General features: G+C 42.0%; 2 protein-coding genes across 4 annotated transcripts in view; one reads left to right on the top strand and one right to left on the bottom strand.

The window, feature by feature from the left end:
• The window catches only part of olfml2a (olfactomedin-like 2A), a 33,002-nt gene extending 19,296 nt beyond the window's left edge, over window positions 1–13,706 (bottom strand). Inside the window, exons 1-2 of one of the 2 annotated variants that reach the window (XM_058071775.1) lie at window positions 13,149–13,706; window positions 244–507 (exon numbers count right to left, since the gene is read on the bottom strand). In XM_058071775.1, coding sequence (XP_057927758.1) covers window positions 244–507; window positions 13,149–13,217 — 333 coding nt within the window. In that variant the 5' untranslated portion in view covers window positions 13,218–13,706. The remainder of the gene's footprint in view (window positions 1–243; window positions 508–13,148) is intronic. The other variant, XM_058071776.1, reaches the window with a different exon arrangement.
• A 2,243-nt stretch (window positions 13,707–15,949) lies between these two features.
• Window positions 15,950–19,794, top strand: part of LOC131128188 (nuclear receptor subfamily 6 group A member 1-A) — a 76,948-nt gene continuing 73,103 nt past the window's right edge. For both annotated transcript variants that reach the window (XM_058070804.1, XM_058070803.1), the window contains exon 1: window positions 15,950–16,197. In XM_058070804.1, coding sequence (XP_057926787.1) covers window positions 16,131–16,197 — 67 coding nt within the window. In that variant the 5' untranslated portion in view covers window positions 15,950–16,130. The remainder of the gene's footprint in view (window positions 16,198–19,794) is intronic.

Here is a 19,794-nt window from a genome sequence, read left to right as displayed (position 1 = left end):
ATTGGGGGACTTCCTCCTTTTCGCCTTTGGAAGTAACAGATGACTGAGTTTGCACGATAAAAAATAAAATAACAAAATAAAAAATGGGTATTTTTCCTGGCAACTACAAAGCCCGTTCACGGAAAACACCAAAATCCCAAATGTCTTTTTGGAATCTTTTCCTCCGTGTTGCCAGGTGTGATACATTTTATCTTCCAAGCTCCACTTTGTTGATGATTTGCGTGACAACTTTCATCTCCTCACCTTTAATAACTCGGGGGCCTGTTTCTTCAGCTTCTCCATCTTCCATTCGTTCTCACAGGGGTTGAGGGAGGACGGCGGCGCGGTGCAGGAGCATTTGCAGTCAGAACCAGAGCTGACGGTTTCTACCGTGTAGAAGTCCTCCACGCGCACGCTGCCACTGCGCAGCCGCAAACACGCATCCCTGCTGAGCGGGCGCATGATGCACTTGCAGCGGCAGTCCGAGCCCTCAGACACCATTCGAACCGGCTCCGTCTCTCCGAAGATCTGGAATGTCAACAAGCAACAATTCCAAATGTGCTCTGCTGTGTGGCAGGATTTAGAACATAACCCTAACCCTAACCCTAACCTAACCCTAACCCTAACCCTAACCCTAACCCTAACTATAAGCAGCAAGGTCTGAGAACAATTAACTATGACAAACAAATTATTACTGTGTTGGTAAATTGTTGATGAATTGTTTTTGTTTCCCATATTATAATAAGGATTAACAAAGTAAATGCAAAATCTTGAAAAATTGTAAGTAAAAAGTATACACATGTTCATACCTATGGTATTTTTGCTGGAAAATAGAATTGGCTTTAGGTTTGTAAAAAAGCATATAAGTCGTGTTTATGATTATAGAAAGAAAAACGTGAAGGCAAAATGTTTGTGATTAAAGCCGATGGTCATGGTATGTATCTTCTAAATATGTCAGCTCTGAGTGTGGTGTATGCTGGTCCTTCTTCCAGTGGTGTCATCACAACCATCTACGTATCTCCTGACTAATAATCCATACTTTATTGAAAGATAACAAAGTCATTCCCGGAGGAAAAAAAGCATGCGTTTCCCTTTTTTGGGAAAATCAACTGAGCCTCAAAGCCTGAAATCAAAATAAAGCAAGATGTCGGACGGGTTTGGCTTGAGTGGTCGTGTGGTGTGTGAGCTGCAGTGACGTGCGTGCAGGGTTGATTCCAATCATTTTCAACTTTTCCTTCAGTCCAAATGATGATTTGTCATGGTCTGCATTGGCCAGTTCCTGTTTGCTCTGTGGTCGCTTCCTCCTCTCTACTCCGTTTACTTCCTGTTGTAGTGTTGCTTGATCGCTTCCACGCTAGACTTTCTTTCCTATTTTTGTTTATTCAGTCTTTCTTTGCTTTCGTATGCTTTGTTGGTGGACGGTTGACTGTTGTTTGGACTGCCTTGTTGTTCCTGTAAATCGGATGCCTCGCCAGCCGTGACGCCCCCAGCACGCCACTGGTGTCAGCTCGGCTTTGGCAGGCCAGAAGGACGGCCTTCTGAACGACAGGAAACATGGTACGGCCGCCTCGCCAAAACGCCACTCGTCTGTCTTGCTTTTTGTCATCGGGAGCAATGAACGGATGGCGCTGACCGCACGGCAGGAGGGCAAACATGATCCTTGGGATGGGGATTGTTTGACTTGGAGAGTAGAGGTGCAACATACAACACAACATACAACATACAACATACAACACACAACATACAACACACAACACACAACATACAACACACAACACACAACACACAACACACAACACACAACATACAACATACAACACACAACACACAACATACAACATACAACACACAACATACAACACACAACACACAACACACAACACACAACATACAACACACAACACACAACACACAACACACAACATACAACACACAACACACAACATACAACATACAACACACAACATACAACACACAACACACAACACACAACATACAACATACAACATACAACACACAACATACAACACACAACACACAACATACAACACACAACACACAACACACAACACACAACACACAACATACAACATACAACACACAACACACAACATACAACATACAACACACAACATACAACACACAACACACAACACACAACACACAACATACAACACACAACACACAACACACAACACACAACATACAACACACAACACACAACATACAACATACAACACACAACATACAACACACAACACACAACATACAACATACAACATACAACACACAACACACAACACACAACACACAACATACAACATACAACATACAACACACAACATACAACATACAACACACAACATACAACACACACACAACACACAACATACAACACACAACATACAACACACAACATACAACACACAACACACAACACACAACATACAACATACAACATACAACACACAACACACAACACACAACATACAACATACAACACACAACACAACACACAACATACAACATACAACATACAACATACAACACACAACACAACACACAACATACAACATACAACATACAACACACAACATACAACACACAACATACAACACAACTTGGATGACTTGTTGAAATACACGGGATTGCTTGTAGCAAGTATTTTTACTTGTGTTTATTTTCTTCAAAGCAAAGAAACAACCGTTTTGTCAAAATTGACACTTAAGTAGTGTCCAGGTTTTCACTCAGTCTTGTTACCCTAAACATGACCCCCCCTCTAACAAATTTGGAATATTCTTACAAGTCACATGGTCCACAGGAAGTTCCATCATTCCCGATACATTTGATTACATATTTGATATATACAGTCCTGTTCCCGACATTTTCTTTACAGGGGACCTAGTGTGCTCATTTCCACTGCTGGTGTTGAGTTGTGGACTCCGATAGAGCAGCTCCACACAATAACTCGCATGGAAACCTTTTTAGATTTTGCAGAATCTGCACCGATTCCTGCTGTATTTCCTTTGCTTTGGGCTTCTTGCCCCTCTGTGACATCACAAAGGTGCAGTTTTACCACACATTGTGAAAGCGAGCGTTTTGAGGCATCTCAAATTTCTTCCAGTGCTGACTTCCAAATGCATTGCAAACGTTGTGTTTTACACAACATTGTGACAATGTGTGGCATTGTCTTCTCATTCATTGTCTTCTCATTCATTCATTCTCATTCATTCATTCTCATTCATTGTCTTCTCATTCATTGTCTTCTCATTCATTGTCTTCTCATTCATTCATTCTCATTCATTGTCTTCTCATTCATTGTCTTCTCATTCATTGTCTTCTCATTCATTCATTCTCATTCATTGTCTTCTCATTCATTGTCTTCTCATTCATTCATTCTCATTCATTCATTCTCATTCATTGTCTTCTCATTCATTGTCTTCTCATTCATTCATTCTCATTCATTCATTCTCATTCATTCATTCTCATTCATTGTCTTCTCATTCATTGTCTTCTCATTCATTCATTCTCATTCATTCATTCTCATTCATTGTCTTCTCATTCATTCATTCTCATTCATTCATTCTCATTCATTGTCTTCTCATTCATTGTCTTCTCATTCATTGTCTTCTCATCCATTGTCTTCTCATTCATTCATTCTCATTCATTCATTCTCATTCATTCTCATTCATTGTCTTCTCATTCATTGTCTTCTCATTCATTGTCTTCTCATCCATTGTCTTCTCATCCATTGTCTTCTCATTCATTGTCTTCTCATTCATTCATTCTCATTCATTGTCTTCTCATTCATTGTCTTCTCATCCATTGTCTTCTCATTCATTGTCTTCTCATTCATTGTCTTCTCATTCATTGTCTTCTCATTCATTCATTCTCATTCATTGTCTTCTCATTCATTGTCTTCTCATTCATTGTCTTCTCATTCATTGTCTTCTCATCCATTGTCTTCTCATTCATTGTCTTCTCATTCATTGTCTTCTCATTCATTCATTCTCATCCATTGTCTTCTCATTCATTCATTCTCATTCATTGTCTTCTCATTCATTCATTCTCATTCATTGTCTTCTCATTCATTGTCTTCTCATTCATTCATTCTCATTCATTCATTCTCATTCATTGTCTTCTCATTCATTGTCTTCTCATTCATTCATTCTCATTCATTGTCTTCTCATTCATTCATTCTCATCCATTGTCTTCTCATTCATTGTCTTCTCATTCATTGTCTTCTCATTCATTGTCTTCTCATTCATTCATTCTCATCCATTGTCTTCTCATTCATTCATTCTCATTCATTGTCTTCTCATTCATTCATTCTCATCCATTGTCTTCTCATTCATTCATTCTCATTCATTGTCTTCTCATTCATTCATTCTCATTCATTGTCTTCTCATTCATTGTCTTCTCATTCGTTCATTCTCATTCATTGTCTTCTCATTCATTGTCTTCTCATTCATTCATTCATTCTCATTCATTGTCTTCTCATTCATTGTCTTCTCATTTGTTCATTCTCATTCATTGTCTTCTCATTCATTGTCTTCTCATTCATTGTCTTCTCATTCATTGTCTTCTCATTCATTCATTCTCATTCGTTGTCTTCTCATTCATTCATTCTCATTCATTGTCTTCTCATTCATTGTCTTCTCATTCATTGTCTTCTCATTTGTTCATTCTCATTCATTGTCTTCTCATTCATTGTCTTCTCATTCATTGTCTTCTCATTCATTGTCTTCTCATTCATTCATTCTCATTCGTTGTCTTCTCATTCATTCATTCTCATTCATTGTCTTCTCATTCATTGTCTTCTCATTCATTGTCTTCTCATTCATTGTCTTCTCATTCATTCAGGTGGCTGTTGGAACGTTTCAGCTTCTTTCCCTGTTTCAGCAACGCTTTTTGAAATTCCTGTTGGTGACCCTAACGATGATGACTGCTGTGGTGTTGTTACTTCCATACATCGGGATGGGATGCGAGGATCTATGGTGTTGATATCTACATCCACATCCTTTTTGGGAAGAAATTGGCTATTTGTTGCTTTGTTGAAAGAACATCCTGGTTCTTCTCTGTTTTGGACTGGCCTCTTTTTTGGAGTGCTGTGATCCATCTTATTAATTCTATCTTTCATTTGTTCTTTTCCTTTGCTTCTTTCTCTCCCTCCAGAGCGGTGCAGAGGACAACGTTAACTTGGAACCTAATGGAGCCTTGATATCATCCTTGATATCATCCTGGATAACCTTAATATCAACCTTGATATCATCCTGTATAACCTTAATATCATCCTTGATATCATCCTGTATAACCCTAATATCAACCTTGATATCATCCTGTATAACCCTAATATCAACCTTGATATCATCCTGTATAACCTTAATATCAACCTTGATATCATTCTGTATAACCCTGATATCAACCTTGATATCATCCTGGATAACCTTAATATCATCCTTGATATCATCCTGTATAACCTTAATATCATCCTTGATATCATCCTGTATAACCTTAATATCAACCTTGATATCATCCTGTATAACCTTAATATCAGCGCATCAAGTTTCTTCCATAGCAATAAAGCAATGCTTCTAACGTACGACACGCCCCGCTTAGCTGTTTGAAAACCATGAAGCGTGTTGGCAATTTGTTGCCTTCCTGTACACACGGGAATCCAGAGACCGTCAGAAGAAAGACTGTTTCTCTCCAGCCAAACTGTATCTGCAGAGCGACAGCAGGCTTAGTGGAGGTCAGGGGGAAAAGTGGTGTTGGGGGCTCATTAGTGAAAGAATGCAGGCTGAATGATGGGGGAAGGTGCTCTGCCTTTCCTCCATTCCTGTACAAATACCGGGGCTCGGGTACATCTGATGCAGGACTGAAGCGGGACTCCGTGTGGACAACCAGACCCAACCTGACCCGTGTCAAGTGAAACCACAGCAGGTTGACAAACGCTACGACCACATGAAAACACAGTGGATTAGCAGATTACGCTTCCTTTGCAGGGGCGATGCCCACAGCCCCGCTGAGCAGTATTGTTTTACCCTAGACAAACATGGACTGCCCCAGCACCTGTTCAACTTGTTTTCATGTGGACTAAACCCAGCTAGGCTTACTAAGTACTTCACGTTTTGTCTCCATGACAAACACTCGCTTAACTTCAACTTTACCGCAACGGCTTGATCCTCTCTCTCCCAACCTTCCAGCCGAGCCCAAACCAAAGCACCCGGTTTGCTTTACTTTGAGATTCACGAGATGACAGAAGCCGAAGAAATATTCGGTATTGGATGCCGTGGCTGTTTTTGTGGGACTCTTTGATCTGACATCAGATGCGATGGGATAATTCATACAAAAATGGACGTGCTGGTTCAGACGGTTGCATTAAATAGTGCTGTGATTGTTTATTGCATTGAAATGTGCCTAACACCTGCGTGTGTGGTTTTGGTGTCCTGCGTCCTTGTCAGAAAATTTACCACAATTTACCACGTTTCGGGTCAAGACCAAGTCGGAGGTGACGAGCTTTCAGCGCACCTGGAGCGCACTGTTTTATCATGTTTTATCATGCGACCCTCGTGAGGATAAGCAGTAGAATATGAATGAATGAATAATGATTTGTTTTTTTTTACGTTTTGTTTTTCAGCTGACCTTTTGGAAAAAGTAAAACCTTGGTACCAGTGGATATATTAAGATAATATAAATATGAGTAGTGCCCTGTGATTGGCTGGCCACCAGTCTAGGGTGTACCCCGCCTCTCGCCCAAAGACAGCTGGGATAGGCTCCAGCACCCCCGTGACCCTCGTGAGGAAAAAGCGGTAGAAAATGAATGAATGAATGAAAATATGAGTAGTTTTGGAGCAACACGTCCAAAAAAAGTGAGTTAGTTCCAGCTCCAACAACAATGTGGATGTGACTTCAGTCACCGTTGTTACACAGGAAGCTAAATAGCAAGTCAGCAGCTCACGCTCATTCTTAGCCCGCTAGCATTTTATTACTGGCTCTACCTGGGATATGGTTCCATGTTGGATTTCACTTCACTTTCACTTCCTTTGTTGCTAAGAGACCCAAATGGCTCTTTTGATACCAACACATTACTCAATTCATTGAGACACCAAACTTCAGCTTTTTACTCCAACATCATCTAAGCAGACTTTGTATTGGCAGAGACAAACGTTGGTTATGAGCTTCTCCATCCCACGGTTTAAAAGGTTAACTGGATGTCTCCTGCCAGGCTGACCTAGCAGCATGAAGACGCTAGTAATGAAGAGTATGGTGTATTTAACACACCCTTTGAGTCTTTGACTTTGACCTCTAAAGTGCTGTCAAGTACGAGGTGAAAAGGAACAAGGCTCAAACGCTCAAACATGAACCGCACAATGGGAGGAAAACAGAGCGCCACAGAGCGCCATGACATCAACTGCTGCACATTTTACCTTTAACATTTCTGACAGCCATGACGGGAACTTCCAATAAACGACGACATGCGTTATGTAATGCATGGTGCATTCACCAGTCAGGAATTGAATTGTGCCGGGCTTTGTCCGTACAACCGTGGTGGTGTAAACAAGCACATCTCGCCTTTGGTGCTTTGCCAACACGTAATTAGGAGGACAATCGAATGGCAAAAGGCGCGTCGGTGCTGCTGTTGGACTGGGACAAAGCTCAAATGCTCTGCTGTGTGAAGCACAAGAGCTTCCTTAAAAGTCACCATCACGTTTTGATGATTGCTTCAGGATTGCCAGAATCCAACTTTAACACTTCTCACAGAAGTCCAGCCCAAGTTTGTCCCTCGCTTGACATCTAAGGATGGCTTGTTGAATGTATCAAATAACCTGGAAAGGAGGGTCTTCTGGAGGAGCCATTGTTGTACCACCAATGCGAAGACAAAGAACTCAGTCATTGACACTGGGATGCTAATTAACCCAACACAAAGTATTTGGAGCCCTTGTTGTATTTCAAAGTACACATCTACATTCCTCTTCTTATTTGCTCCTAACGTTGTATTTATTGCCGATTAAAGCTAAAGCTTGCTTGGCCGCCATATTTGCTAATGCCGTGAATTTGTTATGAAAATGTAGCACCAACGTGTGACAATGTACACGCAGATCATTCATACCGACATACCGCTGGAGATTCTTCCAATGATGAGAAAGTGACATATACAGGTATACAACATCAACGTAAACAACCAAGTTGCTGACTGGGGATATGGTGAGGGGAAGGAACGTTCGTGGGAGAAAGTACCTCCCGACCTAAACGGAAGACAGTGATTTTAATCTTCTTAAAAGATCCTGGGGCTATGGAACGGAAAGGTCAAGCAGTCGACCCCGAGTGTTAACGACATAAAGAGCTGGATGACTTTTTACTAGATAAGTCTTACTAGATAAGATATTTGGTTCCAGATTGCATACATGATTTATATGATATTTTTCCAAAATGTTGTGTGTAATCTAAACAAGCAACACAGATGCATGCATAACTGGTCACCTGCCATTTATGATTGGCAGGTGGTAATGGTGACAATCCACGCTTGAGACAAAGACATCTGCAATGTCCAGCTTGGATAACGATGCTAAAATACACAACCATGAATGTCCACATGGTTTAGTACCCTTGCTGTGTTCTAAAGGATAGATAGACTCCCTTTATTGTCATTGCACAAAAACACAGGAGTGAAATTGCCAACGAAACGTCGTTGCCTGGCTCCCATATAATATATAATATAATAATAACAGACACAAAAGAAGATAAGTAATAATGGGGTCCAATTAGCCATTTGCTGTGTTCAACTGTACTAATGGGGTCCAATTAGCCATTTGCATCCCCGGTGTCATGTGACTGCTTGGTGTTCCAAGGTGTTAGGTGTGAATGGGGAACAGGTGTGTTGGTGTTGGTGTTAGCGCTCGAAGTCACGGGGAATTCAACATGGCACCGAACTCGGGAAGAAAGAATGAAGAATGAAGGAAGAAAAGAATGGTCCTACATAAAGAATGAAGGAAGAAAAGAATGGTCCTACATAAAGAATGAAGGAAGAAAAGAATGGTCCTACATAAAGAATGAAGGAAGAAAAGAATGGTCCTACATAAAGAATGAAGGAAGAAAAGAATGGTCCTACATAAAGAATGAATGAAGAAAAGAATGGTCCTACATAAAGAATGAAGGAAGAAAAGAATGGTCCTACATAAAGAATGAAGGAAGAAAAGAATGGTCCTACATAAAGAATGAAGGAAGAAAAGAATGGTCCTACATAAAGAATGAATGAAGAAAATAATGGTCCTACATAAAGAATGAAGGAAGAAAAGAATGGTCCTACATAAAGAATGAAGGAAGAAAAGAATGGTCCTACATAAAGAATGAAGGAAGAAAAGAATGGTCCTACATAAAGAATGAAGGAAGAAAAGAATGGTCCTACATAAAGAATGAAGGAAGAAAAGAATGGTCCTACATAAAACAATTTGAGGCTATAACAAGATTGACAAGAGCATCCAGCGCTTTAGAAGGACAGTTTCTAACCAGAACAGGAAGGTCGAGGTATGAGCGCTCAAATTGGTCTGTCGCCTCAGAAGGAAGCCAGCAAACAGTTAGCTGAAGATAAACTAAGATAAACATATTGATTGACAAGTGTGTCGTGTTTACAAGAATGCCGACATGTCTTGTAACATACTGAAGCAGAGCATGATGCCTTCCTGTGGTAAAAGGAGGCGCACGGCAGCCAAGCTGTACACTGACTTCTTTACATTGTAGTGTCCTTTCTCTTGAAAAAAACATGTACTCTTATTTATGTGGGAATGTAGCTACTCGCGTTTCACAGTCTAATAATATAACTAAGCATCTACAACATCTCAATACACCAGGGGCCTCATATCTTTCTCGTCCAGTCCGTGACCGAAACACACACTCAAGACAGTTGTGGACAGAAAACCCCCAAAACAGCTATTATATAGCTATTGTATATATATATATATATATACAGCTATTTGGATGATCTAATGTTGACATATAGTTTGTCACGCACATAGCTGTCTCCATTTACAAAGCAGAGCCAAAAGGCCCGCTTCCAAGGTCCACACAGATGATGCCTGGGAGAGATTTCAGGGGATTGAACCATTATTATCCATATTATTATCCATATTATATCCATATTATATCCATACAGCGTGGCCACAAAGTGTCAAACAACGGACAAAAATGTATTCCAAAAGCAACTGATGAGATATGCTCATCAGATTGATGGTTATTAATGCTTTTTAATCACCCTAAAAAATGGCTGCTCAAATGTCAAACTGAAATCGGACATATAGAAGTGTGTTTTTTTCTTTCCAAAAACCAGGACAAAGTGAAGCCGTGAAATTTGAAGCATTCAAAGTGTGGAGGGATGACTGTATGGGAAACACTCATTTCCCATGGCTGACAAAGCATCACGCCTTGGTTAACAACCCTTGACAAGCAACAGAAATACAAAATGTCCTTTCATGCACGTTGGCTCTGATGCCAGGCAGAGGAGAACTTCTCAGTTGGCGTGTTTAATGAGGCCAAGTGTTTGCCGCGGTGCCAAAACACCGGACCAGCAGACTGAGCAACTGTCTCTCTTTTATGCCCCCCCCCCGGCCTGGCACCGATTGTCCTTGGTTTGTTTATGGCCAACCACGAAGCAGGTGCCCGCACTGGTTCCCACAGTGCTCGGTGGTGCCGCCCTTGGGCTTTGTTTCATGTGACCGGCACGAGTACCAGAACCAGCGTGGATCGAGGCAATACTGTACCAGTTGGAATCCCTCAACGGCAAATTGGATTTACTCTCCGGTATACGTTGTGCTGCACACCACACATACCTCCTTTCCAGCACAGCGGACTTAAGTCCTGCTGATGGCTGAGTTGGGAGGTAGAGTCCGGCCAATTAAAGCAGATCACACACGCAGGCATGCAAGGAGACGTGTCAGGTTGAGGGGGCGCACAAAAACCACGGTTTCGGTGCCTTGCTCAAAATACCTTCATAGTCACTTGCGAGTCCTTATATTCTGAGCTCCTGCCACCCCCATCTAATATCTATATCTATATATATATATATATCTATATATTATAGCAATATGCAAATCTAAACTTGTCTTAAACGCTCAGACTTTATCTTTTATTCTTTGTGCACACGGGTGGAGTCACGCTTGAACAAAAAAATCACTGTTTTTCAAAATTGATGAATTCATAAATCATGCTGTTTTGAGGTCGAAAACAGTCTATCGTTAGTCAAAAATGTGCATATTTAGGCATATCTTACATATTTTTGTCTAAATTAAGTGTTTTCAATTGGCTTATTGAAGTAAAAACCGAGGCATTCAGAAGATGCATTGTGACGATATGTCGTATTCTATGCTACTCACGAGGTGTCAGTAGTGCTACTGTAATGTAAGACACACAAGCACCAGACTTGATCGCCGGAACAACAGGCTTTTATTGCAGGTTTGAATGATCTCACAAGCAACAGTACTGTTGCACCTGTAATCCATTGGCAAGCTAAAACTCAACTCTGAAGCCAGATGCCACTTCCTGTCTGCCCCCCCCCCCCACATTTAAAGCAACACACACAAACATGAGTTTTATTTATGTTTTAAATGTTTTACTTTCTCTTATTATGTCTACCATATTGGGTAATAGGAGTGTAAAGGTGACTGTTATTTGCCAAGAGTGCTCAAATAATGGTAAAACGTGTATTTAGAAGGTTTTCTGTACTTTAACTATGAAAATATTCCATTTATAGAAAAGGATTACTACTTCTTACTACATTTTCTGTATGAATCCTGTACCTTTTGGAGATGAATCCCACTACTTGTGTGTTTTTAAAGGTGTAAAGTGACATTTTACACGGTGTTAAAAAACATCAACATGTGTAGCACCAGAGCTATGTGGTAAAAAAACCAAAACAAACACGCAGACCTTTGAAACAAATATTTGCTGGACTGTCCGAGAGGGATTTACCCCCCTGGTAAGTCACAATTAAAAAATGCCAAGAATGCCCACTGCCTTGCATGAAACACTTGATGAGGTTTTCCACCTGGTTCCTGTTTGAGAACACCACCATCCACCTTTTACAGACTCCAGGCTGGAATCTAACATGTTTATGTTTTTAGCACTCAGCAACCATTGGCAGCTAACATTTACACCATTGGCAATTTCAAACGTGGCCTGTGGTGTGAAAGCAGAGGAGCAGGTGCTGTTTGTTGTTTCTGTCCTCCGGCTGTTCCTTATTTTTCACAACACCACCCCACCCCCCACCCCACCAGCATCATAGTCCAACATGGCGCTCCCACAGTTTTAATGTACGGTGGAACCTTGGTTAGCGTCATTGACTTGTTCTAACTCTCTGTATGCTAACCAGATCCTTTTTTCACATAAGAACTCATGTCAATCTCATCAAATTGTTCCAGTTTTACAATTTCAGTTTGCATGAAAATGTAGACGCATATAAATGATGAATGATAAGCATAAATCAACATCTAAGGTTCCTTTCACCTCCATAGAGGACGTGTTTGTTGCCAAAGACGCTGCGTGACAGCAAGCTAGCACGGACACCACCTTCTTGTTTTGCCGTGAGTTATTTCTTCACCTCAAGTTTCTGCTCTTCTTTTGATCACGGCTGCAAAATAAACCCACATGGGGCCAAGGAAAGCGCCGGCATTTTGACAAAGAAGGTGAGAAACACGAAATAATTCATAGAACACCAATGTGCCGTCCGCATTGATCTCGCTGCCACACGCTCTTTGGCAACACATCACCGGGTCTTCGTTGAAGGTCAGCGTGACCTTAAATATTCATTTATTCTGTTCATTCGTCATTTATGAAATGGAGAACACACTACACTAACTGGGCATACACTAACCAAGGTTTGACTGGAATGGAATTGACATTGTTTCCATTTGAGTGTGGTGGTTCTCCATGCTTTGCTGTCATTCTTCTACACGACATGGACATGAACCATGAGAGAACTTTGTGCAGGCTTTGGGTGGAGTGGGAGACAATGGGGTTACTGGAGTCCAACAGCTGTCAGACATCAGCAGCGCCATCCTTCACCCACTCAAGTGCCATCAAGTCTCCACACACTTTAAGGGTTGTATCTTCTCAGCATCGGAATGAATGATACTTGTGGTAATGATGGCTTTAAAAAGGCTTGGGGGGGTTCTTACCTTGCTCTGTGACGCCGCATCTTCACACAGAACCAGCAGGCACGCAAACAACTTGGTGTATCTCCACATACTTCCTTCCGGGAACCGCAGTCAAAGCTCAAGCTAAATCCACAGAGATGTTTGAGATGTGCATCCGGCCCATAAGGTGAAGTCCAACTACTTCATGTCTGTTTCAGACGGGGGGGGGTCACAGGCAGTGGATGGAGGTTGGTGTGTGAAGCCGAGCGCTCCTCAGCACCACGCTGGTGGGGGGCCACGCCTGTTGGTGGACATCACCATCCGTTGTCCTTCTGCTGGGAGGGGCACATACCACAATGGCGGCCCCGGCTGCTCGGCGAATGCTAGATGAGCACTTCGGGTCGGCGTCCGCAACAATAACAACACAAAACAACACAAAACAACACAAAACAACACAAAACAACACAAAACAACACAAAACAGGACAATGGGGTCGCTGTCCTGGAACATCTGAACTGGAGCAGATCACTGGCGCCATCATGTGGTCATTTGTCATATCGCTGGTTCAGATGAGGTCCCAGAAAGACCAGGATGGCCTTCAGCTGTCCATATTTGGATATTATAGGTTCCAGGTGGAAACAACGCTTGATGAAACCAAGTAGCCAAAGTGAGGTGTTGTGTTGTTGGCCCACTGATGCTGATATGCCAACATAATACAGCCCCCCCTCCCACTGATGCTGATATGCCAACATAATACAGCCCCCCCCCCCCCCCCCCCCCCACTGTTGCGTGTTGTTGGCCCACTGATGCTGATATGCCAACATAATACAGCCTGTCTAGAGGACTCTAATAATGATCCCAACCATACATAGCGTTCTTTGGACAGGTAGTTACCCCTCTTTCATCCATATTGTGTATCTAGCTCACTGCAGGTTCTGTGCCCACTATTGCCTTCCCAAACAAAGAGCAACTTCCTTTCCAGCAGCCGATGTGCCTCTGAGCATCTCTTCCCTGACTAAGAGTCTTTTAGTTCTTTTATGAATTGGACGTGAAGGAAACACTGACATCTGCTGGTCACAAAGAGAACAACACCCGTGGCTGTGTTGGCTTACACACTACACATTCACACTACTAGTTTTTTTTATGAAAACATTGTTTTCTAACTATATAAGCTGCACGCTAACCACTCGACCACTGTGCAACCAATACAAGTCTTCATTTGGCTAAAATATGCATAAATCTAGAGGCTTTTGCTTTTCATATAAGCTATTTGTATTTTAAAAGTGAAATGATTTATTGCTACTACGACCTGGAGAAGTCTTGGAGAAGACTTTTGTCAGGAACTGAAAGTCACGTCAAGCTAACTCATTTTAAGGCAAACATTTTCCACTTTGTTTTGGATGGATTCTTTCAAGAAATACAGCGAGAAATCAGGACGGGTGCAGAAGTTTGTCTGTACTACTGAGTCCTGGATCAGATCAAATCAAATGGTAGTATGGTCCTATGACAGGGGTGGGCAAACTACGGCCCGGGGGCCACATGCGGCCCACCAAGCGTTTGAATCCGGCCCGCCAGTTGCTTTTTCCACCATGTTCTTATTCATTGTATGTTGTCTTTTATCTTGTATTTTATATTGGTGTTTTTTTTTATCTTCTGTACAGCGACCTTGGGTGTCCTGAAAGAAATGTATTATTATTATTATTATTATTATTATTATTATTATTTTAACATACAAACTGGCAACATGACTTGCAAGTTGGATGTCTTATTTATTTATATTAGTAAAAAAAAAAATTAAAATAACATAGTTTGATGTGGTGTGATGTTTAAAATGCTCCTGAAAAAAGGGACATTAGAACATACAACTGATATAACACTTTTACAGACAAAAATAGACAAATAATTCAAGGAAAATTATAAGTATGTGTGTGTGTGTGTAAAATATATGTTCTGGCCCCCTGGACAATTTTGTTCAATCAATGCGGCCCACAAGTCAACATATTTGCCCACCCCTGTCCTATGATTACCTGAATTGGTGGCTGGTACGTGACATCCGTCATGTCACCAACTCGGGTCATGTCACCAACTCGGGTCATGTCGCACTCGGGTGGCATCAAATGATTTTTTTAAAACACAAAAATACTGGTCAAGCCTGAGGTGGGATGAAGGGGATCCAGACCTGGTTTGTGACTGACATCATTAGCTGGCTTTGGGTGGAGTTGAAAACCTGCATCAGATTCCTACAACCAGCATCTTAATGAATTAGAATATTTTTGAAATCTTATTTTCCAAAATGCTGGCACTCGCATTTTCCTTGTAGCTGTGAACAAAATTAAATAAAAAAACTATTGGATTCAAGGAATACCTGTCACATGGTGTCTTTGGGATCACATCACAATCATCTTCACTGATGGTAAAAGTAGCCTTCAACGCTCTTTTATAACTTTCATTTGTCATTTAAAAACTATAAACTGTCAAACTATAAAAACATGTTTTTTGGGGGACCAATTACTTGGATTTACATGATTTCTTACTGGAAAATTTGACTTGGTTAGAGTAGGTTTTGGTTAGTATGACTTTCTTGACGCTAACCAGGGTTCCACGGTTTCATAAATCAATGAAATCTGACTCACCATCACCAAGAGAAACATCAGGTTTTTGGTAATATTTGTGGGTGGTTACTTAAACAACCATTAAACAATTTGCTAAGCTAATTACCAAACTTACCAATTACCAATTGGTTCATCAGCTAAAACGTAAACCAGAGTATACGTACGTTCAACAGGAAGGAAAGAGGTAAGTCCGACTATCGCACGGGCCCTGAACGCAGCACGCCTGGGGGTGAAATGGTGAGCTCCCAGCCCGGCCGGCAGCAGTCAAGCATGGGACGCCGAGCACCGAGTAGCCAGGAGGCTCCGGACGGACGCTAACGGTGCGAGCAGCTGCAAAGACCGGCTTGTCCTTCGGCGTCTTTGGACGATTTCAGGTGGCGGAAAAAAGGAAAATCAAAAGCAGCGCGGGAGGATGGAGGTAGAGAAACGGGCCAACGGGTTCGACTACCCGGAGAGAAACAACGCCAAGTCCGTTACCGGTAAGCTAACAACTCCGTTAGACTGGCTGTCATTGAACGCATCTGTCCTCGTCATATTTCCATCTGTTGTCAAATGTGACACTTTGTGTTTATTATTAGGCATTAAAGTTCCTCCCTGTTGAATAGCTGTCAGCCCTCCGGCTTTAGCCGAGAAAATACCCTTTTTGGACATTCTGGAATCAATTCTCCAATAAAAATAGTACATTGCTCCAATTTTTGGAAAACAGCTGTTGACGATAGTGATGGTATTATTATTAATTATTATTATTATTGATGACTTTTACCATGATTCATGTGAATAATTTCCAAACGCCGATGGCCGGTATGTGCTAGTGTTGCTGAACAGAAGTAGGAATGTTTTTATTTGGTGGTCAGTCAGGATCTGGGAGGTCGTAAAAGGTGAACTTTTGAACTTGGAAGAAACACTGGAGCCATTAGTGCTCAAATCCCGTCCTGCAAGCCGCCAAACAAGATGGTCAGGATCTAAATCAGGGCGGACTAAAGTACTCTTGGGGGCACGCTTTTTTATTGAAAATAAATAAAATGGTGACGTATAGTGCTGGTCTATCTCCAGAGTACTCAAAGCATGTATTTGATTATTGGCTATATTTATTATATTTCATATTTCATGAGTGATGTGGACCCTGACTGACTGACCCAGGAGGAGACCACCATTGTTGTATGGAAGTTCTGTGTCGTAACGGATAAACGTCATGGTGTTCAACTTTAGTCTGTTATATATTATAATATATAATATATATCATATTTTCTTGTCCTTCACTTTCTTCCTTCTTTGTACTCGCATGGCGATGGAAGCTCATTGGTAACGTAAGCGATTCCTCAAAGCAGAAAAAAATCATCCAAAACTCCAAGGTACCCCAACTGTTGAAAGAATTGGTTTTAATGCAAGAAACGATGAATCCAATACCAAAATATGTTTTGATTGATTGTATTTTGGACACATTGATGAATCATTGATTTGTGGATGAATGATGGTACAGTTAGCTGTCATCTCCTTTGTGAAATGACACTTACACAGATACTGTACATATTAACATGTCTTCTTTTTTTAACAATACTTTGTCGGACATGATTGATTGATTGATTGATCTGACTTTTTAGGTGTATTGAACACTTGATTGGATCCTGATACTTTTGTCCTTATTGCTGCAGATGTTAAAGTCCATGTGGTTAACCTGTCACTCACATTGTTTTGCAAACAGAGCAGCGACAATCGTGCCCCCCCCCCCCCCCCCAAAAAAAAAAATCCAACTCCTGATGCAGCTTTTCCACTGAGAAGCTGGTTTATGAATATGATTTGTATTGATATTCGTCACTGAGGAAGGACCAGGGTGGGTAGAAGGCTTGCATGTCGTTTGGTTGGCCCCTGGACTGTTTGCGGACGCCATCGTGAGGCAGGCAGGCTGAAAGACAGAAAGTGCTTTGTCAGCTCTTCTCTTGGCTCCGAAGAAGCAGGCTGCAGGGTCTGTCGCGTCCCTCGGGGCAGGATGGACGGGGCGGCTGGCAGTGGGTCGAGCAGGGACAGGAAGCGCCCATCCTCCCTCCCTCCCTCCCTCCCTCCCTCCTGAGATGCTTGAATTGACCATTTAGGGGGAGTACAGTACAAGGGTCGGGGGTAGAGGATGTGGAAGTATTTACTCGGCAGACCGCTGAGTCGTGGCACAAAAACCCACGGACCAATCCCCTCCTAACCTAAACGGGTTGCATTGGCAATAAAGTTGGCTTTACTCACGCTTTGCAAATGTGTCATAGCCAATTTAGCAAACTTGACGATAATGTCGTTATGCCCCCCCCCACTGCTTCACGAGGAAGCAAAGTGTCATTGAAATGTTAATAAAATGCAGCGTTGCTGAACGGATGAAGAGATTTTCCTGTGATGGAGAGGTGCGAAGGTGGAATGTCCTTGGTTTTACGTCTCTGTTTCCTGGCAACACGTTCGTGTGTTTTGCCATAATGGGGTCAGATGGAGGTGTGACCACGACAGCGGCCATACAATGGTGCCTTAAACCAGTTTTTGTTCAAGGTTGTGTTCCACATGTGACACTACTGTGCTAGAACCTCCTTTTCTGCAGTCGACGACCGTCCCAATAATATAATATAATCATATTTTTGAGGTGTGGACTACAGTACTACAGTTTTAACCTGTGGGTTTCTTTAAATCCCAAACTGTACAATATGTGAAACATACTTCTAAACATATAATACAGTAATCCCCCGTTTATCGCAGTTATTAGTTCCAGACCCGGCCGTTATGAGTGTTCTGCTAAGTTGGGTTCCTGATTTAGAAATGGAATATTTTAGTCGCCAAAGCAGAGAGAACCTGTTGACAAGCTGCAAAATAGTTTTTATTGATATTGGGGGCTAAAAAAAACAATATCTGATATATGAAATAGGAGTATTGATATATACTGTATCATACCCAAAATATGATTCAACACAAAAAAGCAGGAAGCTAATAAATAAAAATAAGAAGGGGGCTGTCAATCGATTAAAATAAATTCAATTGATCCTGAAATTTCCCCAATATCCCTAACTCTCTGGGAATGATGTAAATCCTCCTTGTTGTCGTTGTGCGAGATGGGGTGTGACGCGGGGGAGGTGCTATGGAGCGCTATGGGAACAGTGACCAGAGTCGGTGGGATGTTGCTCTTGAAGCATTAATGGCCTGCAGGCCATGGTCTCTGCTGACCTCCATGTAACCCAGGAAAGTATTTACAGCCTCCACTTGATCCATGAGCGACACGCTGCATGGCGGTGAAGCCGCTGGAGGCGTTTGGTCGCTGCGTCCTGGCACTTCCTGAGGCTGGCGTAGCGCCGGAATCGCTGCTCGTGTGTTGCATCGGAAGGAACCATATTTAGCATGAACATTTGGTATCTAATGCTGGCGAGGTGCCGGCTGTGCCTTTGTCAGGCATCTGTGATATTCAACATCTAAGTTAGCCAGAGGCCATAAACGTCCTCAGTTTGGGCTTGAATTTGGGGGAGGATGAGTTCACAGGCACCTGTAAAACACTGAACTTGGTATGTCCATTAGAATCCCTGTGAAGGTTGCTGCACGGGTGGATACACTTCTCACGAGATTACAATGGACCAGCCAGGTCCACATTTTGGCTTTGAAGAAGTGATTGACTTCCAGGTTTTGGTTTCATTCCGTGTAGGTGTAGACACGCGTGTGCCTTACAACACGCCTTGGCAGTCCAAAAAACACTGATTTCAAGATAACGCACACGTCCTTGGTATAACGCCCTGTTGATGCACACGTCAGCTGCGGCTGTACTGTCACTCTGAAAGGCTGTTGGTTGCTGGTTGAAGGCCACGTGTCCTCCCATGATGCCAACTGGCTGGCAGACAGTGGAGGCACCGCCGTCATTCCACAGCCAACAGAAAAGACACACAGAGGACATACATTGACTCTTTACAAGAATCTGCTAAACCATTTCCTTCTAATTGCCGTGTTACACAAACACAAACACACACACACACACACACACACACAGCCATGAGCTCAGTGTTGTGTACTTCCATGAAAGACTAATTAACATGTACAAATAAATATACATATAAATATGATCCATT

The sequence above is a fragment of the Doryrhamphus excisus genome, chromosome 4 (genome assembly GCF_030265055.1).
Source record: "Doryrhamphus excisus isolate RoL2022-K1 chromosome 4, RoL_Dexc_1.0, whole genome shotgun sequence".
Lineage (NCBI taxonomy): Eukaryota > Metazoa > Chordata > Actinopteri > Syngnathiformes > Syngnathidae > Doryrhamphus > Doryrhamphus excisus.
This window is presented reverse-complemented; position numbering and strand designations above follow the sequence as displayed.